At 41.0% G+C, this 25,961-nt stretch overlaps 1 protein-coding gene and 1 long non-coding RNA gene across 2 annotated transcripts in view; one reads left to right on the forward strand and one right to left on the reverse strand.

Annotated features, from left to right (window-relative positions):
* Atp6v0d2 (ATPase H+ transporting V0 subunit d2) overlaps positions 1-25,961 on the reverse strand; it is a 38,719-nt gene that overhangs the window by 5,820 nt on the left and 6,938 nt on the right. The window contains exons 2-5 of the mRNA XM_021663468.2: positions 23,964-24,135; positions 6,054-6,232; positions 4,138-4,217; positions 2,769-2,846 (exon numbers count right to left, since the gene is read on the reverse strand). Of these exons, the coding sequence (XP_021519143.1) occupies positions 2,769-2,846; positions 4,138-4,217; positions 6,054-6,232; positions 23,964-24,135 (509 nt within the window). The remainder of the gene's footprint in view (positions 1-2,768; positions 2,847-4,137; positions 4,218-6,053; positions 6,233-23,963; positions 24,136-25,961) is intronic.
* LOC110565724 (uncharacterized) lies at positions 1,097-15,564 on the forward strand. The gene is made up of 4 exons (XR_002477411.2): positions 1,097-1,313; positions 2,674-2,840; positions 4,492-4,682; positions 13,683-15,564. It is a non-coding gene; the product is annotated as an uncharacterized LOC110565724 (long non-coding RNA).

Consider the following 25,961-nt stretch of genomic DNA (forward strand, 5'->3'; position numbering starts at 1 on the left):
TGTGAGGCTTCACAGCGAAAGAGTATAATTTAAAAAGTTTAAAAAATTGTGCTTTGATTACCCCTAAGCACCGTCTGACACAGAAAGAGATGACAGGAGAATCTCCTTTTTCTCCTCCCTCTTTCTTCTTTCTCTCTCTTTATGTCCCCTTCTATCCCTCATTTTCTCCTCTTCCCTTGCAGGGTTGGGCATTAAACCTGGGGACTTGTGCATTCTAGACAAACTCTCCCCTGAGACATCTCCAAGCCTTCAATGCTCTCTTCCACTACAGCGAGTCTTTTGACATCTCTCGTCAATAGACATTCAAAAACATATATGTGGAATATTATAAGTTGTGGTGCTCTGTAGCTGCAGGAATAAAAAGAGGCTGAGTATGTTATTACATACGACACTGACTAGTCCCATCTGAGTACATTTTTAGAGAAGTTGTAATTGTTTGCCACATGGAGCTGATATTCCTATGTAAGTTTTACGTGATTTGCATTCTTGAAGTAGGAAAGGAAACACAGAACCCTAGACATATAGCAGATCAAATTCTTCCACTCATAACCAAAACTCTATTGAGAATTACAAAGGCAAAATTCTTACATAGTCTTATTCTTACAGGTTATACAACAGGATCTTGCTTATGAATTAGTATGTTTCTTATGTACAAAATAACTGTGGGTGGTGAAGCATAAGTATGTAAGAATTGAACTCAGGCTGTCCAGGCTCAAATCCTGACACGGCTTCTTACTAACAGTATGTTGTCAGGCAAGTTTCTAGCCATCTGTGAGCCTCAGTGGCCTCTTCTGAAAAATAGGATCTTGTATAATTTTGAAGTGCAAGTGAGTTCATTTATACAAAACACTTAAAATGGAATCTAGCACGTAGTAAATATTAGGTTTTGAATTTTCTCTCCTTTTCTTTTAAGTGCTTGTGGTGGTTTAAATAAAAATAGCTCCCGTAGGCTATTGAATGCTTAGTCAGCAGGGAGAGGCACTATTTGAAATAGATTAGAGGTGTGGCCCTGTTGGAGGAAGTGTGTCACTAAGGGTGGTCTTTGAGGTTTTACAAGCCAAGCCCAGAGTCTGTCTCTCCCTTTGTCTTTCTGTCTCTCTCTCTCTGCCTACAGATCAGGTTTTCAGCTACTACTCTCACATCTCTCTGCATGCTGCCATGATTCCTGCCAGACTAAACCTCTGAAACTACAAGCAAGCCCCCAATTTACATGCTTTTTCTAATACTTGCCTTGGTCCTGGTGTCTCTTCACAGCAGTAGAATACTGACCAAGACAGTGCTGAGGACTAAACTCAGGGCCTCCTGCATTTTAGGTAAGAGTGCTACTATTAATCTGTATCCTTAGGCCAACATTGTCTGGTAAGAGTCACTGCATATTTTTTAAATAAGGTTATGAGTTTTATGAAAACTTTTATTTTATGTATTTCTGGGCATAAGATAGACATACCATTACTAACTCATTAGAAGTATGCCAACTGGAAAGTGCAGTTGGAACTATGGAATGAAACGGGGAGCTAGTTAAGTCTGTGAGAAGAAAGAGAGCCACCACCTAAGATTGCCACGCTCTTCACTGTGTAACCAGCATGTGCAAAAGAGACAAGCTCATCTGCGACCTTGTGTCATAAAGGTCATTTATCTGTTAAAGTCCCACTTCATAATACATAAGAACAAAACATAGTTTCAGACTTTTCCAGCCAGCGGTAAGATCTTCTTTCAAGGACTGCTTGGCTTTACTTTAAACACTTCAACAAGGGATAACAAAGTAACTTTACCTCTAAAGTTATAATGACTGGGTATTTTGAGAATTAAATTTTTCAAACAGTTTCAAATATTAAAATATATGCAAATGCTACCTGTATTTTTTTCTTTTTGAATGAAGGATAATGCTTGGTAGATTTTTCTTAAAATCAGAAGTTATTTATTTAGAAAATATGAATATTCCATAGATAAAACTAAGTTTCAGAGGGCAAAATAAGGATTTAGAAAACATGAAAGTTGTATTCTTTTCATTTTTTAAGAGGATTAGAAAGCCACTGAAATATATGTGTCAAATATAATCTGAGATGAACACCAACCTTTCTTGATGGTCACCCCAATCTCTCATGCATTTAGAGGTCAACCTTCTGCCAAGAGGACCCCTGAGCATGGGTGGGGTCTTTGGTGATACAGAGAAAATTTAAAAGGATATCACATCAATTCCAGGGAAGACACTGACGTGGTGCCCCACACATAATCAAATTCTGGCTGATTGTGCATTTTGAGTAACATCCTTCCCACTGCAGCATGGGATGGTAGAGGGCTGTTCAGCCTTGGTCTAAGGTTCTATTGCCACTGTGAATAGAGGCACAGCGGACTCCAGTGCCAACCTGCAGGGCTTTCCTGCTGCTCAGTGCTCCCCTTTTGGAGGGAATTTGAGTGGGAATTTGGAGGGAATATTATAAGAATATTTATAATCTACCGGTTTTTAGTAGCATGCAAAATGTTTAATGAATTGTAATTTACTTTCTACCTATCCATTAACACGAATCGTAGCCATACATTCGCCGTCGCTGTGTTTTGTTGGTTTGTGCATTGCTAGAGATGGAACCCAAGGCTCCATATGTGTTAGGTGAGTGTTCAACTGCTGAGCTGCATTTCTTGAGACCACAAATGACTTTCCTTATTGAACTTCAGATCACTTCTAAGATAAAGAAATACAACACGATCAAAGCAAGGACAAGTATGTAACTCATTATTTGGCAAAGACAGAGCCAAAGGCTCCTTCTTACCTCAAGAATGGGACACATAATTTCTGCTGTGACATCACCGTGATCCTTACAGAATTTGTAGAATGCCTCAAGGTAAGACTTAGAAAGAAAGAAGATTTTAAAAATGAAATGAGTAATTTTTCTTTTGGAAACATCTAGGTCATCTTTTTATAGCTTACAAAATGCTTTAATGGAAACTGAATTGTTACTCTATATTCTGTAGTAAATTTAATAGAGATTTAATATGCCTGTGGCCCAGACTGTAAAAGAACTCCATAAAAGAACAGAATTGCACTTACCACAATGTCTAATTACAAGCATTTTTTTGCACTTTTCTTGGATTATTTTTTATAGTTAATTCCAGCTATTCTAACAAGAGTGCCAAGTCCTTTTCTGGACTCTGCAAATGATGCGGTAACTCGTATGTTAAATCCCATAAGACACGTTGGCTTTGACTGTGGGAATACACTGGCAAAGCAGAGCCCAGGTTGTAAGGTTGGACTGTCTGTGTCTGCATCCCAGTTCTAACGCTTAACGGATTCAGCACTAAGTGATTTCTGCCGACAGAAGCCTCATCCCTCTGCATCACTCAGCTTTATATGAGGAACAGAAATTGCACAAATCTTATAGCTTTGCTACTAGAGTGAGTAAATTAAGGCCCAGGAAGTGCTTAGAGCACTGTCTTCTGTTAGTTATGTCCCAGGAATGCCTCCCTACAGCGTGTGTCTCTTCCTCAAACAAACAGAAAAGCAGTGAAAATAAAATACGACGGGAGAACCACGTGTTTGAGCTCAGTCCACTATTTACATACCACAGTAGTGTGTGTTAATTTACTCATGGCAGTGAATACCAGAGTTTGCTTGGCCTATAGTACAGTCTACTCTGCTGTTGGAGCCATCATCCAGACCGTCAGATCACACAGTGTTTCATATGACCTAGTGTGTACCCACTGGTAATGCTGACACGGGTTTCAAATTGCATGGACAGGTTAATTATAAGAGTAAGCGTTCTGTAACAAGATCTACAGCAGAGATGGACACTCTAAAACAGTACTAAAACATACTCTGTGCCAGTTACCTTTGAGATGGGTTTTCCCACACATTATCTACCCATTTACCATCATCGAGCTAACACTTTTTGCATTCAAGGCATTGGGCAAAGAGCAAAGGATAAAAAGAATACAGTATGCTATTTATTCTTAAAAATCTTGCCAAAGAGGAGATGCTGACATGCATGCATACAACTAAAAACCAAATTAAAGCTTTATTCCAAATATGCATCACTTAATGATTGCAGAAGTTGGCCAATAGGCAAAGCAACTTTGTTAATAAAGAACTCCAATTATGTTACATTGTACAGTCTAGAAAAATACATTTGGGAAAAGCATTACCTTGTATAGTTTATTGCGCAGCAATTCAATATTCAGTTCATCCAGAGTATTTTCAGACATACAATCTTGAAAGAATGGAGCTGACAGCAAAAGGATATAAATCACAAGCCATACTACAAACTTGCTGTTCATTAAGCATTTACTATGTGTGAACCTACACATGCCTCGCTGTACCAATCCGTGGATACACATTAGCTTATTTAATTTCACAGCATTTAGAAATAGTTACTTAAGTCTTGAAAATCCTTCCTTGTATTTTATCACAACCTTATAGCACTACTTACCATCTGCAAACTTGTTTACACCAGGCACAATGTTTTACTGAAACTATGCTTAAATTCATTTTCAAAACAGTTATAATACAACATGAAGTGAGGAAATTGGGGATAAGCCAAATTACCCAAGTCATTGTATTGGGACCCGGCAGAGCTTTGCCTCGTATCTGTTCATTCCAGACACCCTCGTCTCCACCAGGCTGCACTACCTTAGCCTCAGATGCCTAAAGGTGACCTGGCATGGCCTTGCCTTTTTAAAATGTGTAAAGGGTAAGTATTTTGGCTCAGAGTGTGGGCTCATGGGGATGGCATGTTCTTAGCACGCAAAATACCCTATGTTTAACCATGCTCCCCAAATTGATCATTTTATTTTGTTTTCTATTTTTATATGTATGGGTATCTTGCCTGTATGTATGTCTGTACATCATGTGTATGCTCAGTGCCTGCAAAGACCGGAAGAAGTTGTTGGCTCCCCTAAAATGGAGTTACAGATAATTTAAGGCACCATGCAAGTGCTAGGAATTGAACCCAGGTCCTCCGGAATAGATGCCAATGCTAACATCTCTCCAGCCCCTGGTGCCCATGATCAACAATGATTTGCTACCATCTAGATTTCATGACAGTAATATATATATATATATTGTTTGACAACTTTGCCTTTAACATTTTAGATAATGACAGTAATCAGGGCTAAGTCATAATGACACTAAGTCATTTCATAATTGATCTAGATAATTTCATAGAGTAGCCGAGAAGCTGATAGCAATGACATTTTTAAATTTCTTAAAGCAAAATACTCTTTAGATATTACCTGAATTAGATAAGAGTTTAATATGAAAGGATAAAAAACTAATTGTCTAAAACACAGAAAGGAAATCCATAGTTTGAGAACTTACAAATTCCTCATTTAATTTCTATGACCTGGTAGATAGCAGAGATTTGGAGGTTGGGATGCAAGCCCCAGCCTCTCCTCTACTCTGAATAGCTGTCAAGGACAAAGACCAGATAGATCGCCTCACTTGTCATCATCTGAGGAATGAGAAAGCAAGATCAGGTGATTTTCCATATGCGTGTGTATGTTTATTTCTGTAGATATTCCGATATGCATGGGTGCCCATACACATGGGGTGCGTTTAAGGAGAAGCCAGAGGACACTTTTGGTGCCTTTCCTTAAGAGCTACCCACCTTGTTTTTGTGACTTGAAGCTTGCCAAGTAGGCTGGGCTAGTGGTCCAGCAAGCCCAATGGATCTCCACCTCCCCAGTGCTGGGATTAGAGGACTGTTTGCACAGCACATTGGTTTTTTATAAGGGGTTCGAGGCTCAAATTCAAGTCCTTATGCCTGCAAGTACAGTGCTTTACAAACTGAGCCATCTCCCCAGGCCTAGATCATTCTTTTGGTGGTGTTTGTTTACATGAATCCGGGTCTCTCTGCATAATCAGACTGATCTCAGACTTCCCAACTTCCTGCCTCATCCTTCCTCATACATATGTATGTGTCCCCATGTCCAGCTCAGACATCCTGTGCACAGCATGAGTCGTATAGTATAAAACTACATTATAAAAATGTTGCATGGTGAAAGTACATTTTCTTATGACTCTGCTAACACGCACAGGCCACTTCACTAGCAAGTATTCATACCTAGCGGTGTTTCAACCAGCACAGCCTTGAAGAGATCTGAGGCAGTCTCGGCAATGTTGACAGCTTCCATCTCTGTAAACCGGCCCAGTGGGTGACATTTGGCTAGAACTTCTTTCACAGATTTCTTTTGCAGTGCCCCATTCATCAGTAGAATTACGTTGTCTATCATATAGCTGCATCTGCAATGGTACTCAAGCATTAGGAAAACAGTTACATGGGTGGTGTGATGATCTGCAGCTGGGCCCTGAAGAAGTCCACAAGTTAGGCTTCCTGGGAAATGACATTCAGGCTGAAATTTGAAGAATGAGTGGCTTTTTTTTTTTTCCATAAAGGGCTAAGACCTGGGAAAGCGAGTTTTTCTAAGCAGAGGGAAGAACATTTGAAAAAGGATGATAGACCCTCCTCTCTCTCTCTCTCTCTCTCTCTCTCTCTATCTATCTATCTATATAGATATATATATCTTTCTCTATCTCTATCTCTCTATGTATTATATCTCTAACTCTATTTACATATCTATATATCTATCTATATGTCTATATCTATCTACTATCTACTACTATCTATCTATCTTGGTTGGACCACTGGGGTAGGCTCAAGGTTGACCACAGTCATGATAGATAAAGGGAGGAGCTTGGCCGTTAAGGAAAATGGTGGATGCTTTTCCACTACAGGGAGTTTATGCTTTAGGTAACTCTGTTCACAGGTGGTGTCAGAGCCAGCATCAGTAAGGGTGGCTGTCAACTCATGGACTACATCAACACCCTGTTTTTAGCACCTTTCCAAACATGTATCTCTGATATTGGCATCTGGGAGAATCATGAAGGCACTTATCATGTTACAGCCAATCAATTTCAAAACTACTTTAAGTATATGTCTAATATCCAATGATAAGTGAGAATACATCATGTGTGTCTTTTTGCTTCTGGGATACCTCACTCAGGATGATCTTTTCTAGATCTCACCATTTGCCTGCAAATGTCATGATTCCATTGTGTAAATGTACCACAATTTCTGCATCCCTCTGTTGAGGGACATCTGGGTTGTTTCCAGGTTCTGGCTATTAGGAATAAAGCTGCTATGAACATGGTTGAGCAAACGTCCTTGTTGTGTACGTGAACATATTTTGGATATAAGTGGATATTCGACATAAAATATAGGAAAATACACTAAAATCTGTACACCTAAAGATGCTAAACAAAAAGGAGGACCCTGGGTAAGATGTTCACTCCTCATTCAGAAAGGCAAACAGGATGGATATTGGAAGAGGGAGAAAACAGAGAACATGACGGGAGCCTACCTCAAAGGGCCTCTGAAAGACTCTACCCATCTGGGTATTGAAGCAAATACTGAGATTCATAGCCAAACTTTGGACAGAGTGCAGGGAATCTTATGAAAGAAGGGGGAGATAGAAAGACCTGGAGGGGACAGGAGCTCCACAAGGAAATCGACAGGACCAAAAAATATGGGCCTAGGGGTCGTTTCTGAGATTGATATTCCAACCAAGGAACATTCATGGAGATAAGCTAGAACCATGGCACAGATATTACCCATGGCAGCTCAGGGTCCAAGTGGGTTCAGGGGCTATCTCTGACATGAACTCAGTGGCTGACTCTTTGATCATCTCCCGCTTAGAGGGGAGCAGCCTTACTAGGCCACATAGACCTGTCCTGTGCAGCCAGTCCTGGTGAGATCTGATAGACTAGGATCAGATGGAAGGGGAGGACAACCTCCCCTATCAGTGGACTGGGGGAGGGACATGGGAGGAGAAGAGGGAGGGTATGAGGGAGGGGGCTACAGCTGGGCTACAAAGTGAATAAATTGTAATAAATAAATAAATAAATAAATAAATAAATAATTAAAAAAAAACTGCTTTAAGTAGTTAAAAGTACATTTTCGGCAAAGGACCACAAGTTTGAGGCCAAATTGAGCTGTATAATGAGACCCTATTTCAAAAATTTTAAGTAAATATTTGTCATTGTAGAGTTTGTAGTATGTGGCAAGCATTTCGCATTTTTTCATTCAAGCCTCCTACAGTCTACTGCAGAGATTTCACAGCTTGGGGCACCAGGGATGGGGCTTCAGGTCATCCTGCTCCATCCTGGCAGCAGCAACTTGCTGGCAGTAATGTCTACCTGCCTCTCTGTGAAAACTTTTTTCCATTCCAAGTATCCACCGCTTCCTCAGGTTGTGTAAAATGCCTACGAAGCACCTCCTAGGGTAAATAAACAACCACGTTCAAAGCCAAGGCTTTCAATTCCTTTATCCGGTTGAGATAAAACAACCAGCTGAAGCCAGACAGTACTTCCAGCATTTCCCTTCCGTTTCAGATTTATCCTCTCCTCTTGGTCTTTAACTTGTTTAAGAATCTTGAAAATACCTAAAATGAATTTTTTTTTATACTATAATAGCCAGATTCTGAGCTGACAGTTGCTGAAGGTCAGCTCAAAATCATTATTTACTGAGTTAGTGAAAACTTTCTTTTATGGTTAAATTTTCTAATACTTCAGTGTCATTAACAGCAACTGTGAAATGGCTGCCATTTGCTAAGCACTGTGGGTGTGAAACAGAAAAAGACAAATGCTTTCTGGAAGGATTGGGAAGAGATTGTTACTGGGTGCTTGATGTGAAACTCCCAGAGAATTAATAACAATGTTATGTGGGAAAAAGAAAGATGAATGCTTTCTAAGGAAGACACAGATCAGTGATGATCTCCAGTGTCTGCAAAGCTGATAATTTGAGGTGTACTGATCAGGTGTGAAACAGGACGCCTCAGTGCTAGAATCTGTCTTACCAGGATGCTCAGATTATGGGTGGCTGCGAGGAAGACCCGTGAACTGCTATTTCCTTGCATCCTATCAAGGCTGAGTGGTAACATAATTTTTCATCTTTAATGTTGACCTTGATCTCCTGGCTGAGGTAGCACATGCCAGGTCTCTCCAGAGTAAACTTGTTCTATCCACTCTTTCCATATCGTATGTTTTTAATGTGTCTATACTGCTAAGAGGTTGCAATGATGATTATCCCCTTTAGCACGGGCTATCTGCAACAGTTACAGGAACTTTGCCACAAGGGAGACTTCTTCTTCATCCTTTATTCATTCATTAATTTAATTATTTGTTTGCACCAATATTAACACAGGGTATTTATTTTATGCCTGGGATGACAGTTCTAGGCTACCTCCTTTATTTTGTTGCTTAGCTTGTTGGCCACTGTGAGCTCTTTCAATTGGCCTGATGTTCCTTCGGCGAGCCTGTGTCGCTGAGCTTTGCTTCCTAGCACTTCCTCCATTTCTGGCACTATAAGGTAGACTAAGCTAATTCTGCACATTTCCTGTCCCAGCCCTAGAATCAGCTGTTTCTCTGAGGAAACATTTTAGTCCTATTTTGAGCAAATACTGCTAGAGCCCACGTCTGGGTACTGGTTGGGTTTGCTAAGAGGATACTATTTCTGTTGGCCCCTCTCAGCTGAGCGAAGGAAATACCTGTGGGTGTTCTAACTAAAGGCTCCATCCTACTGTAGTTCTCATTCAGTACCCCCACTCAATGATGTCTTCCCTGGGCATGGTTTTCTTCTGTTGAAGAAGCAGAGTTTTAGCAACTGTGTAGTTCTAAAGAAATCTGCCTTGTAAATGTCAAATGGATGAAAGTATGTTCTTTGCATCTCACAAACACAAATAATTTTGTTATGGGTTTATAATATAAAATAAAATGGATGCATGTTTTTAATTTGTATATTGCTGTTCTGGAGCCTGAACCAGGCTTCAGAGATGCCATGGCACTCAGTCACTGAGCTATGCTCTCAGCTGTGATTTTGAACTCTTGTAATTCTTTTTGGTGCATGATATCGTTGCTTTTCCCACAGGCACCACAATCACATGAACTACAGCAGCACGCAACCCAAATGTCTCTGCTATGTTTCTCTTCTCTTTCCAATCTCTCCACTGCTTTCACTCTTAAAGTGACAGTGACCTCCTTCTGCTTTCAGGGTCAAACACGTTTCGATTCCTTGGATATAGGCGTTTTTGAAATTGATCTTTGGTTACCCTTCAGCAAGAGATAACTTAAAATAAAGTGTATATTTTCAGGCATGGAAATATAGCCCTGTGCTGGAATGCTTGTACCAAGGTCTGGAACACCATCCACAGCACTGAAGGGGAATAAAAGGGGCATGTTTTAGAGGAGAGACTATGGCAGAGCTCCGAAGGATGTTCTTGGGGGCAGAAATGAGATGTAGTAGGATAGACTGAGAAAGGGCGGGAGTGCTAAAAGGAAGCCTGTCCTCACACTGAGTGGGCTGAGGAGGGCTTCAAAGGCTGGGTGAGGGGAGGGCTCGGCAACCCACATGGCTTTGGTGGCACAAGGGAGTAGGGTGCAAGATTGAAGGGGGCGTGCAACCAAGGGTCCAAGCAGAGGGAAGTAGAACATTCCTTTAAACAAATTTGGCACCACAAGACAAGAAGGGGCAGAGTTGGTAGGCCCACTAAGCAAATTAAAGTAAACCATGCATATCAAAGTGGCTTGAAAATCATAACAAGACTGTCACATTAGAAGGAGCCGAGGCTTGGGAATAGGGAAACATGACTCTAAGGCCAGTTCTGCCACTTAAAAGCCAGTTCACAAGCCCTCCATTTCCCAGCTTAAGAACAGAAATATTTGTTCAACTTTGAATGGTTAGCCTCAGGATTAGTAATAATAAGAAAACACAGGAGAACGCCTTGCACAAAAGAAGGCCTTGTACTCTGACAGGAGATTTTCCTACAAATTGGTCTCTGTAGGCGTAGAAAGTAGAAGTGAAAACCGCATCTTTCATGCAAAAAGTTTACAATGTTTATATCTTTTTATTAAGCTTGAGGTTTCCTCATATGTGGTTTTACATTTACTTCCAAGTAAAAGAGCCTTTTCAAACCTCCCCCTTTCTCTTGGAGAATGGGTGGTGGAGTTAAGAGGCTGAGCAGACGTGTAGAAGGCTGAGACATTCACAAGACCACAAGCCATGGGAGGTGAGGTAGTTCAGGGCTTTTACCTGCGTCTAACACTCGGAACTCACAGTGGAGGGAGGAAATCAGCTCCCCAAAGTTATCCTTTGACATCTACACACACACGCTAACAGTAAAGAAAATTAAAATTCCAAAAGGACATGAGCCAGTTACGCTTTGAGATATTAGCTTCAAGTCCGTGATTTATAAGTATTTTGAAAAACCAGTTACCACTTTTATTCTGTGTGTGTGTGTGTGTGTGTGTGTGTGTGTGTGTGTATCTGTGATTTCAACTCTACATGTAAGGCAGTGGTCATTGTTATAGATGATATTTTCTTTAAATAAAGAGTTCAATGTTATCTCTCTCTTTGGCAATGAATTATTAACTTTGAAAATTATTATTAAAAACATTATATGCATGTATGAAAATGTTACATTTTGTATAATTAATATATGCTAAAATAAAACCCCCAAACCAAAAATGAAAACAGAGCGTGCTAGGGGCTGTCTTAAATGACAGTCACTTTTGTACATAAAAAGACCTGGACTCACTTTTTCAGTTGGAGGCCCTTCAAGACCCCGTCTGAACTCCTGCCTTTGGTCTCAAACGAACAGTGTATAGCTTGATGACAATACCAGATATATGGTCTAAAGGCGTGAGACGATGGTATGGCTTGACCCTAAAAGTCATGTTTGTATCACATTGATTTATTTTGTGTGTTGGGGGCATCCATGCTATGGTGTGTGTGTGTGTGTGTGTGTGTGTGTGTGTGTGTAGGTCACAGGACATCATGAGGGTATCAGTTCTTTCCTTCCACTTTGTGGGTTCTGGGAATGGAACTTGGTTTGTCAAGCTTGGTAAACAAGTATCTTTCTTCACTGAGCACCTCGCCTACCTGAAAGTCACTTCTTTACATTAAGCTTCATTTGCATAGTTCCTTTCTACATAACAGGCCAGATCAGCATCCTTCTATCTGGAAAGTACGATGCATTATATAGTCAGTGACAGCAATTGTCTTAAGTGATAGGAGCTCTTACCTAAGTTGGCGAGGTAATGTTTGCACCTATGGAAAATAGAGAAGCAACATACATTTTCAGATATAACTGATCACTAACAGAGGTTTGGTGTGTGTGTTATGTTTGATACATTTTAAAACAATTTATTTCATCCCCCACTAAAACTTCTCAGTGAAAGATCCTGGTTCACTCATAACAGGCCGACCTGTCATTTGTCATAACACAATAAGGGCCATGTTCTATTTTCCAACTTTAATAATTTGCAAGTGAAGCTTTGTCTTGATACATGTTTAATTAAGTCACGGAATTGCTCAATCCATGTCTAAACAGATGTGCTTCATGGGGAAGTCCTGACATTTTGTATGATCTGCAAACACACTGCTGAAATTCAGCATACCCACAAACATTCTGCTCCCCCTGCATTTTCGGTAGCATTTTTTATTTCTCTAAAGCTTCTCATTTTTAAAATAGAGGAAGTGAAAATTAATTTTTCAGAACTATTTAATTTTGCTGCAACATTCTTTTTTCATTATAGCAGAATAAAATGCTGAAAAATTACTCTGCATTTAGCATTGCCCACAACAGTAAATATCAAAACAAGAATGTTGCTAACTATGTATTACCCAAACTCTAGACCCGTTAACATTTTGGTATTTAAGATAGTACCCAGGCTTGCTGAAAATTCCTCTACACTGGTGTTGCATTCTTTGCCTTTTCTAGAGACAAAAAGATGCTAAAAGTTTGAATCTATCTCATCCTTTCAGGCTAGAGTCAGGTACATCTTCACTTTAAATTTTTAAATGTTTCCAACTCAGGGATGGAGGGAGGGTTCAATAGGTAAGAGCACTTGCTGCTCTTGGAAAGGACTGGGGTTCAGTTTCCAGCACCCACATCCCCTTCTGGCATCCTCTGGAACCAGTATGCATTCAGTACTTACACACGCATGCGGTGCTCACACGTACACATAAAACAAAAAAAGTCTTTGAAATGCCTCCAGCTAGAAGGGACCTCTGTCTGTCTGTCTGTTGTCTGTTCATTCTCTCTGTCTCTTGGTTCCTATGCACATACACTGGCAGAAGTGTATTTCATTACACACTTAGTGAACATATAATCTGGAGTCCACTACCACCTCTGCCACTTCCAGCTGAGTGCTCCTGGGTAAGTCGCTGGATGTGTTCACTTGAAACATAGTTGCCCATAGTTCTTACCCATCTCTGAGGATGAGGACTTTACCAAGTATGCTTTCTTTTTCCTTTTCTTTTTCTTTTCCTCGGCTTACAGCAGACAGGGATACAATGAACATTTTTTTCTCTATGTTCACAAGTGTGTGACCTGATAGTGTTAACAAAGCAAAGGAAATAACTGGTGCCAGGTACCTTATCTGGAGCTCCCTCTCTAGGAGTGACAATTGCCAATTTCCTGCATTTTCTGTAACTTTTCTATGCACAGAATGATCATAATATTACATAAATGGCTCCAATGTTTTTTTTTCTCCAGTTAAATCACTGAAACATGCTGAGAGCATCTACCATAGCTGCCTCCCCACAGTAAAAAAAAAACCTTTGTGATCTCCTCTTTAATATATTTAATTATCACTCAGAGCAGGTTTTGTATTTATTTTTTTCCTTTTGACACAGAGAAGAAACAAACCCCAGTGGACAGGAGAGGGTCTGAGAGAAGCACAATCTGCAAAAACTGAAGACTTCGACAAAGCAGCTTCACTTCCGAGAATCCATCCTAAAGAAATCATGAAAGAACAGGTAGATGCAGGGAGGTTGCTTTCAGAATCACTTGGAATGCCAAGGAAATGAAACAAGCCAGAGGTGGCACATGCCTGCAGTACCAGAACTCTGAGTGGGGAGGATGGTGGACACTCAGTTAACTGAGCTTTACTGCCTTTTAAAATGAACTAACCAACCAAACAACCAACCAATCCATATAGACAAAAGGGGTGATTCAATGCATTATGATACAACATAATAGTCTATGCTATATTCATTGTATAAAATCATCTATATGTATTTATTTTGAAAGTTCATAACAAATATGAAATAGGAAACCTCTAGACAATGTCCACAGTGCAGTACTATTATCTAAGCAAATAATAAAGCTAATGATATAAATTTGTGCTTATACATAAACACGTGTTTATATGAAACTTTTTGAGGTGGAATATGTAGAAAAAATATCATCAAACATATACATAGTTACCATGGAGCCTCGGGACCCGAGCACTCAGAATGTTCCTTTATTTATGGAAACGCAACCCTGTTAGGACCACTCCGTGGTTACGGGGAGACTTCAGTGAGCCCACCACATTTCAAATGCTGGCGGATGTTCTATCTTACAGTGAGCGACAGATTCTAAAACTAAGTTTTAAAGACACACTGCTTCTTTGAAATAAAAAAAGGAAGATAAATAAAACTAGGGCAACAGATATCTGGATCACTACCAAGGTAGACGTCAGGCTGTACCCTGAGAACCCAGGTTATGAAACAGCCGAGTCTCTTCAAGCCATAGCTAGGGAGAAGAGAGACTGGAAATCAGGTTACCAGGATCCACCGCGCCCCCTGGTGGATGATTGATGGCTCGGCGGCTCACGGTCCAAGCCCCAAGGAAAGCCCATGCCTTGGGCCGTGATTGCATCCCACGAGAAGGTCAGTTGCAGACTGACGTCCTAAGCTCCTCCACACCCACTACGTGAGTATCCTTCATCCTCGGACGCCACTTGCGCTAATTCTCAGTTGGCAGCGGCAGCTCAGCAGCAGTATTAGTTCAACTGGTCTCTGCTTTCCTGGCTGGGTTCACCTCGGGTCTGGCCACTCCGCACAGAAACATAAGCTCCTCCTTCAAAGCTGGGCTGGGGCATCTGCCACCTTCACGTATCCTGCCCTCTCTCTCCCAGGTGAACACTGTGCTGGCATTTGCAAGTAAAATGCCCTACATTTTCAAAGCACATTTGGACATTTCTTTAAAACGTAGTATTTTTTATTGATTATTCGGAAATCTCACGTAACACACCTGGGTCACGTCCACTCCCCAGCCGCCCCCCTCAGGCGCATCCCTCACCTTGTCTCCTCCAAAATAAAAGAATAAGAAAACAAGAGACAAGAAGTACCGCGTCCTGTTTGCGTTGCCGTATACCGAAATGGTCCAACTCCCAGTGGCCAGCGCCCTCAAGATAACTGAGTCCTTCTCTCCCATCAGAAGCCACCAGGCGTGAAGACCTACACTTGACATCCCGCCCCAGGTTTTAAGTCACCTTGCGGCTTACAGCCAGCGGCAGCACAGGCCGCGGACATGCGCATAGCCCTTGGTGGTCACGGGACACAGTTCGTAGCCCAGGCACGACTCGACGTTTTTGAGCTAAGGTACAACGGCTGGGTTTGCTTCTCGTGTTAGCACGTATGTTTACAGGTGACTTTCACAAATCTGTGATTTACGTACCACCCCAGGGACCCACATGTGGTTTAACCATATCCCGTTTTCTCTTGAAATTATTAAACATTTTAAACCAAAGACCCTGCATATTCCTTGCAGTCGCTTTCACAAAATACCTTTTTTACACTAATCCCTTATTACACTTAAACGGACGACTCTGTACCGCATGAGATGACATTTCTTCTTCAGACGGAAACTAAGGTTTTGGGTGCCTAAGGGACTTTTTCTTGGGGTCCCAAAGTAGCAAAGTGCAGACCCATGTTGGAGTCATTGGGTTGCGAGAATTTCCCATCCTGCATCAGGGTCACCAAGAAGGCTTATTAAATAAGACACAGATACACAGCTCTGCTGCAGGGCCCACTACCGCATACCTTTTGAAGCATGATCTTGGAAGCTGCCCCTTAAATAATTCTTCCACAGTTAGGAAACAGTTCTAATCTTGTAATCTTGCATAAGTCTCCCCGGCAGTACTTACTCCAAACACGTATTGTGATGGGACAAACAAATATTCCGCACAGTCCAGCCCGACCAGATTTGGATTCTGCAAAAGGGCACCAGGGTTTTTCACTTCTTGAAAGAAGGCGGGGGCGGGGGGGGGCTTTAAATGATGAAGGCCTTATCAGCAACTGCAGCTGAGACTGTCTGGGGACAGCTCTGCTTCCTGTGGAGTTTCTGGAGATAGTAAAACCTTTGAGGCAGAGCGGTCGGAGCGTCGGAGCGACAGCCGGAGGGACTTTTCTGGCTGCAGACTCAGAATCAGGGATGAACGGTGGCGCTGAGGTGAGTGACTCGGCGTCACGTGGAAGCCTCTGTCACAAACACCTCAGGAGGAAAGACTGACTGACCACATCAGAGGTTCACTCCACCACCGTGGGAGGGCGGGGGTAGAGCGGAGCCGGTCCACCCACGCTAGCCAGGGAGCTGGAGCAGCTGTGGTCGTTCACACAGGCTCACCTTAGACCAGACCTCTCAAGCCTGGTGTGAACTGAGAAAGGCCAGATAGTCAGACAGGAAAGGTCCAGGAAAGGCATGTTTTTGGGACACACCCACTACTTCCTTCAACCAGGACCCAGGTCCATTTATGCAAAATAGTACTCTATCTATGGATTGACCTATCGATTAGATCAGAGCCCTTCAGTGCTAGTCATCGATAAAAACAAAACAACTCACAGACACATCTACGGGTGTGTTTTCCTTATCTACTGGCATATCTCAATCCAATTAAATAGATAGTCACGATTAATTGCCACTATTGTCAGCCATCGTCAAAATGTTGTTGGAAATTTGATAGTAAAAATAAGAACATAGAATGTACTAGGCAGAGTTTGGGGAAAGGGAAGGACAAAGCTTGTATCTGAGCTTCTGTCAGGAACCAGAGAGAAGGCTCTACAAGTCACTTAAAAATATGTTAGAAAATTATTTATGTTGGGGAAAAACACTCGGTGAATGTAGAAAAGCTAACAGTCCAAATTAACAGATTTTAGTTCTTTAAAAATGATAGAAAGAGAATGTAGAAAGATGTCAAATAATGATGAAATAATGGTGAGTTATTTACATTATATTCTTTAATTCACATTGGATCTTGAAAGTTTTGTCTAGAGATAAAAATTAAATTCTTACACATATCCCTTCCTTTTGCTTAGACTGCCTAGGAACCATCATAAATCAAGATGGTAAATTCAAAGAAACCCAACCCTAAGAGTCTCCAGCCACCTTCTCCTCTTTCTTATCTCAATTGTGAAGATTTCCAGCACAGATTTTAAAAAATAACTTCCTCCACATTTTCTGTGCTTTAAGCCTCATCTTTTCTAATGCCAACAAAATTACCTCCCTAAATACGTCATTCTGCTCACTTTGTGAAGCAGGAAGAATGACCAGCTAAAGCCACTGAATAAGAAGGACTATGGCTGCTTGGAGTACCGTACTTGGGTGCTTAGTTACGAGTCGTGCAGACTTAGACAAATTGTTTGCCAATGCCCCAGTAGATAGATATGGTAACTGCATTGCCAGTTATTGAATGAGCACTGTGTGCCCAGCAGTCCTAAGGACCTGCCACTGGCCGGGTGAGAAAAGAAGATAAACTCATAGAGATTAAACTGGTTAGCTCTCCAGCCAGCTGCAGTGGATGCCGTCAATCTTTCTGTCTCATCGTCTCATGGCAGGAAAGTACTCCTTGTCATGCAGGGTGGTGACTGTCAAGTGAGGGCGATAGATCAGCACATGAGAAGCACATGAACTTAAGCAGCTTTGTGACAGCCCTGCCCTTTTTTCTTCATTTTTATTTGGACCAAAGCCCTGAACCTGGCCAGGCTCCTTTCTTAACCCCACCCCGTCTTCTCTTTTTATGTCTTGTCCAGACCTTTCTGAATGAGTTCCTATTTCAAGCACGGACTCTTTTCATGTTTCAGTTATTCCTTCGATGTATGCACATTTTAAATATTGGTTATGTTCTGCCATTTCTGTGGATCCTTTAATGTTATAGCTACTGCTTCAAAACCTGTAGGTGTCCCTGACTGACTGACTTCTCTAGCCTGTGACCTGGCTGCCTAATCCTAGCTTGGCTTTTCACCATTCAAGGACTTTTTCATCTGCTTCATTCAGATAGGAGTTCTCAGCAAGCCTGAGTCAAGGTATTCATTTCCTGTCTAGACTGCTGAGAGCTTGCCTGCTTTGGGGACTATAGAACCTGAACGCACAGTGCAGGGTGAAGCCTGAAGACGATCTGTGGGGCATGGCTGGGATAGTCAAGAATGTGGTGAATCTTCAAAGATACCTTCAGAGGAACCTGAGATTCTCAGTATCTTTCATCTTTAATCTAAGATTTCTCACTTGATGCCTCCCTCTGCACATGGTGAGGACCTCACCTCCAAACACCCAAAATTTCAGATGTTCCAGCAGGTAAAATGGCACAGTATTTTTTTGTAACCTGCATGCATTGTCCTATATGTATGATCTGTAAATTCTATCAGCTGATATGATATAAATGCTATATAACTAATTGCCACAATTTAAAGCTATACTGACAACAAAAGTCTCTATATGTTCAATGAAGTAGGTACAATGTTTATCATAACAGTCTTGGTCTACACTTGGTGGCGGTCATGACTACTGCACAGGTCCTAAAGAGCGTATTTTTCTGGTTATTGCATTAAAGTTATTTTATCAACTTGATAGTAAAATACTTTGACTGCTTGAGAGATTTTTTTTTTAATAATTTCAAAAGAGATGAGCAGTTGAAATGGTTCTGGAAAGCACTGGGTAGGAAGGAAGAAAATCAAAATAATCTCAGCCTGTATTAAAAAGTCTTCTCTAACATGCTGCTGGGTCTGTTCCTTTGTTTCATAAACTGTGCATAATTATAGTTTGCAAAACCTTTAGATATTCTTGTTATGAAGGATTTAAAAATATCTGCTCCACATTTTCAAAATAAGTTTCTCATGTACAGTAATTATCTCATATAAAATGTGCAAAGCTTAAGATAATCAATTTAAATTTAGACTGTCTTTCTTAGGGTTGACTTTGACAGTGCTATATTGTTGCCTCAGGATATTTCATACTAGTGAAAGATAGAATTCTGATTGTTGGAAGCTCATGGGGGCTAGATAGGCACTTGACTTTGCACAACAGTTTGGAGGGAGTATAAGAAAAAAATTCAGAACAGTAGGACAATAGTCGCCATTTGTACACAGTTGGTTATTGAAATAAGATCTGCCTAAAGTGGTAGGCTTTTGCCAGAACCAACAAGTTACACCAGAGTATTGTTTACTATTAATATTTAATGTTGATTTATCTTTTAGTTAAATGGCGGTTATTCCTAAACCAGCTGTCCACCAGGATTTATTTAATTAACCTAGAGCACAATACTGGGCAGTCGTTACATTCTAAACCCAAGCTCACATGGCTTTCTCCCATTCAGATGTCCCACATTATATCTGCTTTTAGTCATATCTCAGGTCTCCTGGTGGTTCCAAGTCATCTCTTGCCAATCTTGCCTCTCTGACTCCTCCCACTTGCTTCCTTCTCCTCCCCTTCGGACCAGGATGTCCTACCCTATTCTCTCCATTGCTCAGCATTGGCTGGCTGTTTTATTGACAACACAGAGAACAAATGGTAGCATCTTTACACAAACTTGAGACAAGTGATACTTAGAATAAGCATCACAATGCAATATCCAGATTGAAACTCGATAGCTGGGTAGAGAAATCAGCATTTGAATGAAAAAGGGTAAATTGTATACATTCCACAAGAACATTATACAAACACCAGAGGATGATACCTTGGGACAAAACACAGACAACTCTGTAAGAGCCAGATATGGTGGTGCGCATGTGCAATGCTAATTATCACGAAGCTGAGACAGGTCAATTAAGAGACCAGAGCCAGCTTGGGCTGTGTAACTACTATGGGTCCAGATGAGATACATGGCTTTAACTAGCTTTAAAACATTAAGGGCTGGAGATTCAACTCAGTGGTAGAGTTCTTGGCTTGCATACTAGAGACCCTGATTCAATCCCCAAAAGTTCAACAGTCATAGACCTCATAGTCCATTCCTGTAATCCCAGATACTTGGGAGGCAGAGTCAAGGGGACTGCAAATTCTCAGTCATCCAAGCAGTTTAGATAAGCCTGGCTGTTAGTGGGACTCTGTGTGAAAATAAAACAGAAGGTGGAGAAGCACACAGTTGGGATCTCTAGGGCAGACTTTTTTCACTTTTTAGAAAGAGTCCTACAGGACTGGATGTCTGTAATCCTACCACGAAGACATACGATGAGGAAAAACACAAATTCAAGGTCAGCTTGAGCTAACTGTGAGACAGAGTCAATAAAAACAGAAACAGGGCAATGTATGCTGGTACATGCCTGTAATCCAAGCAACTGGAAGGTAGAGACAGGACAATTCGGCGTTCAAGGTTGGCTTTGGCTATATATGGAATTCTACACCAGACTGGGCTACATGAGACCCTGTCACAAAAAGCCAAACCAAACCAACCAATCAACCAACCTCATAGAACATCCTACACACACACACACACACACACACACCATAAATAGATATAAAAAATAAGGATCACTGAGTCTGGACTGTAGTTACTGGTAAAACATTTGTGTAGTATGTGTGAGGTCCTGAACTTGGTCTTCAGCACCAAGAGCATACAAAACTGATAATAAGTACTATAAAATTTAATTGCATCAAACCAAGAAAATAGCTTTGTAACACATTAATGCAGAAAAATACTGCTATATCAATTTACAAAGAATTCATTTCAATTTAAAAGTTCTGCAAAGTCTAATAAACTAGGTAAAGAATTTAGTCTAGTAATAAGTATGGGGAAATCAGATTAACTCACAAGTAGCTGAAAATCAAAGGAAGAAGTTGCTAGTTTTTAATCTTAACAGATTGGCAAACATTTAAAAATGATACAATATGCTGGCAATTGTATAAGAATGCAAGCCTTCTTGTGCACTATTCTGAAGATTAAAATTGGTGTTATTTTGGTTGTGAACAGTTTTGCAACATTTACCAAAGTTAAAAATGCACACTCCTAACCTGACGCATGGCCATCATGAGTTCAAAGCAAGCTATTGCTACACAGTGAGTCTTCGGCTGCCTGGTTTAGATAGAGGAATCGTCTCAAAACAAAACAAAGCAAGAGAGACTCATTTCTTTGACTCATCACTTCCACTGCCACAAACTGAACTTAGAAATCCATTTAAGACATGCCTAGATGACTGGGAATGTGGCTCATTAACGGAGTACTTACCTTCCTCACAACGACAAGGCCGTGGGATTTGATTCCATGTGCTGAAAAGAAAAGCCTTTACGGAAACTAGCTAATTGCAATTTATTTTTTGCAATGGAAAGAAATGAAAATCATCTAGCTGCCTGTCAAGAGATGACAGATAAGTGGAGTCATGGCACATTTAAAACACAGAGTTATATGGTTCTTTAAGGAGAACGATTTACACAGGGATATCATTAAGAAATATTAAGAAATATTAAGAAGGAGAATCCAAGAAGGAAGGAGCTGTTGGTATACACCTAACATATGGAGTAATGGTCATGGCTTGCATTGTCAGACGGATATGAACGGGAATGTTTTTATTTAAAAAAACACCTAAGAAATTAAGGAGTTAAGGGTTCCTGGAGAGTCCCCTGGTCCTGAGTTGACATAATGACCACATTGGTGGTCAAAAGCAGCAACAGAATAGATACGTGTCACGAGCAGGAAGTGAAAGCTGAGGAGAGGAACATGTCTGGGGGTCAAAGAGATTTGTGGAATAGGGCAATTTTTATGTTTTTCTGAACGCTCAGAAAATTATAGTTATGTCTCTTGGTTTTTCTTCCTCCTTCTCCCCTCTTCTTATATATCTCTCCCACACCTCCCTTCTCCTCTTCTTCTTCCTCCGTTTATGAAATGTGCGTTATAAAACCCAGGGCCTTTTCCATGCTTTAGATTCATTCCCCTCAATCTAAAGAAAGTGCTGTCTGATAGAGCAACAAACTCAGCCATGTTTTTTCTTGATCATATAATTCATGAAGTGAAGCTGACCCTACGATATCATGATATACTAAAGAATCTCAAAGAGCTGAACCTTCCTTTATTTCTGATCTTGTCCAGCACCAATGACAGAAAGTTCACGCTGACACAAGTTTGCCTTGTATTAAGCTTGAGATGTAGTTCTATTTCTATGGTGTATTTTCTGGTTGCCAGTTTTTTAGATCCAAATGCACATCTGATATAGTGTGAGAAGTATTTCTAACTGACACATTTCCCCCTCAATCTAAAGTCAGGTGCAACAGCTGGCATCCATCCAGTTTTGTTCAGCTTGGCACACATTTTGGATAACCTTCGTTCTATTTTCTATTCACTAGACTCAAATTCAGAGCTGATGATATTTGCAGAATGGAATAATAGACAATGGAGAGATGGAAGAAGAGAACAGTGCTACAACACAGTAGCACCATTGTAGTCATACTACCAGACAGTCATAAGAGCAGAGGCTGAAAGCATCCCTTTAGAAGGTCCTCTGCCATCTACCCATCTGCCCTCATCTTTTCTCCTGTTCCTCAGAACTTATCTCTATGCCCATAGTTTTTCCCCAGGCTGTCACTGCATGCACTCTAATGCCCACCTTATTTTATGTATTAACATTTTCCTGATTTCCATCTATCGCTGAACACAGTGTTCTATACAAAGTCCTGTTCTTTTTTTTTTATTAATTACACTTTATTCACTTTGTATCCCCCATAAGCCCCTCCCTCCTCTCCTCCTGATCCTACCCTCCCTTCCCCTTCTTCATGCATGCCCCTCCCCAAGTCCACTGATGGGGAGGTCCTCTTCTCCCTCCTTCTGATCTTAGTCTATCAGATCACATCAGGAGTGGCTGCATTGTCATCTTCTGTGGCCTGGTAAGGCTGCTCCCTCCTCAGGGGGAGGTGATCAAAGAGCAGGCCAATCAGATTATGTCAGAGGCAGTCCCTCTTCCTATTACTATAGAACCCACTTGGACACGAAACTGAAGGCTCTGCCCTGCAGACTATCAAAGCAGCTGCTGAGACTTACGGCCAACTGTTGGGCAATGTGCATGGAATCTTATGTAAGAAGTAGGAAATAGTAAGAACTGGAGAGGACGGGAACCCCACAAGGAGAGCAACAGAACCAGAAATTTGAACACAGGGGTCTTCCCAGAGACTCATACTCCAACCAAGTGCCATGCATGGGGATAACCTAGAAGTCCTGTTCTTTTGTTTCATTTTTCTACTTTTAGTCCTATACAATCCAGCATTTGCATCATCTTCCTATGAATGCATTGTATGCCTGAGTGCTATGCACTCTTGGGTCTATTAATTATAACTTTGTACCTTATAGTTAAATTCAATCTGTATAATTTATAGCATCTCTATTGTAAGTCTTTGTTTTTAGTTAGGATAGCTGGAGTGGTGCAAAGCTATTTCAAATGGCTCATGTGAGCACTGGTATATATTGAGTGTCATTTATCAGTACACGAGCATTGGAATTTCTTTTATAATAAGAAGCACACACCTTGAAAGGTTGAAAGCACTCATAGGGAGTAAGAATAAAGCATGTGCAACTATGACAGGAGGCGCTTGTACCGTGAAAAGGGGACCAGGAGAGGAAGAGATGACCCTTAGAAAAATCTGTGGCATCTTCTCCCACCTCACAAACATTAGAAGAGTCTCATAGATTTACTTCAGTCGTAACACTTTAAGGATTAGCCCCACTCCGTATTCATTAAAATAAAAACCCTGTCCACAGAGGTCATCATCACCTCCACAGTCAGCTTTATGTTCATGAAGCCTTCTCTATTTTGAAAAGAGGTCGTGAATTTACCAGTTGCTAAATTCTGCATGTATTCTAAAACACAGACAATGAGAAGGTCCAACATGGACACCCTTATAAGCCCACTGTCCCACTTATAACTTAGGGGCCATCCATCACATTGAGCTCCACTTACGTCATGTAGGTTAAAAATGTGCTCAGGGGCTCCAACGAATGATTCCGGAAATAGTCAAACTCCCTGCAGAGCTTTTTCCTCATCTCCGTGTCAATTTTGGAAACAGTGAGAGGGTTTGTTTCATTAGCCAGGAAGTTGCCATAATCAGTGGTCTGGAGGTGGATTTTCAGATCTGAAATGCAAAGAACCCCAAAGAGAGTTAAAGTCGGAGACATATTTGTGGTAACTTTAAGAAAAAGACATTTATTGTTTTCTTAGACTTTAAAATAGGTGTAAGTAGCTGGGAAATCTGAGACTGGTAAAGCTCTGTCCAAAACTGAGGAAAAGAGAGAATTGTAACAGTTGATAGAGATATAGGGGGGATGGGCAGCCATCATAGCTCAATCTCCGTGTCCTTTAGTCCATGGGGGCAGAATGATGGAGTTCCCTAGAGCTTATCCTAAAACCAGAAGAGAAGAGACTGTACTCCAAGGATCAGCATCATTTCTGTACCATTTATTATATAAGCACCAATGGTTTGTGCAGCCAAAGGATTGGACTCAATTCCAGCTTCATTTTATTGTTGGTTCTTTCTCAAAAAACCATGTGCCATATTTTTGTTATTGTTGATCCCACCCCACTTTCTAGAATCACCTCAGTAAACTGGGATTCAAAGCCATGTTTAATTTATTTGGAAATCATTTTGTAGTTTGCTGTCAATCAATGCAATCATTATCACACACTCTGTAAAGCCTCTATCTTCTGAGACAAAATTTGAGAACACTTTGCTAATACTTCAGGCATAGCACGTGCTGTGTTTTGAATGTTCCCTGTAGACTCACCTAACTGAACACTGGGTCCCTAGTTGGTGGTGCTGTTTTTGGAGGCTGGGTCTGTGGTCTATTTAACAGAAGAGGGTTACTGGGAGTTGACATTCATCTCTGTTTCTGCTCTAACCCCTCTGCTTCCTGACCCACCAAGATGTGAACAAGCCATGATACAAGTTCGAGGTCCTGTGTCTAACCTGCCTTCTTCACCATGGTGGGCTGAGCAGTCAAGTGGGAGATATGAAAATTAAAAATATACCTACCATACAATTCAGTAACCCAAATACTGGGTGCATACTCAAAAAATATGTAGTCAGCACATCAATGAGATATTTGTACATCTATGCTCTTGCAGCATTAATCACATCAATAAAGCTCCAGAAGCAACTCACACGGCCATCAACAGGTGCACAGACAAAGAACATGTTGGCTAAACACACATGAAGTATTATTCAACCTTAAAATGAAGGGACTTCTGTTACATATGGCAATAGCAATAAACCCAGAGGACATACTGTTTAGTGAGGCAAGCCAGGCACGAAGGGGCAGGTTTGATGTTATCTCACTCAGACGTGAAGCCTGAGAATGGAGCTTACAGAGGTGGAGAACAGAATGCTGGTTACCAGGAGTGGAGGGAGTCAGCTGATGTTGAGGAGGTGTTGCTTAAAATATACAATGTAGCTGGTAAAGGAACATTCCAAGATAGCTATTGCAGAACAAGGTGCTAGTAAATAATGAGGGATTCTATACATTTCAAATCATCAACAGAATGTTTAAAAAGCTTTCACCACAAAAAATATGTGAGGTAATGTTTACGTTAATTTGCCTAAAGGAACTACTCCACAAAATGTAAGGACTGCTTTTACTACATCATGTTAAACTGGATGTGATGGTACATGCCTTTAATCCCAGCACTGAGGAGGGGAGGCAGAGGCAGACAGACCTGTGTTGAGAAGCTTGGTCTCGTAGTGAGTGGTTACACAGAGTGAGTTCCAGGCCAGCCAAAGCCACATAGTGGGAACCTGCCTCAAACAAAAAAAAAAAAAAAAACCAAAAAAACAAAAGTACTTCTTTCCCTAGTAATCACCATTCTACACTCTACTTATATAAACTGCAGGCTTCACATCTGAGTGAGAGAATGTCAAATCTTCCCTTTTGTGCCTGGCTTATTTCACTAAACATTTTGTTGTCT

Source organism: Meriones unguiculatus, chromosome 6, assembly GCF_030254825.1.
Source record: "Meriones unguiculatus strain TT.TT164.6M chromosome 6, Bangor_MerUng_6.1, whole genome shotgun sequence".
NCBI classification, from domain to species: Eukaryota; Metazoa; Chordata; class Mammalia; order Rodentia; family Muridae; genus Meriones; species Meriones unguiculatus.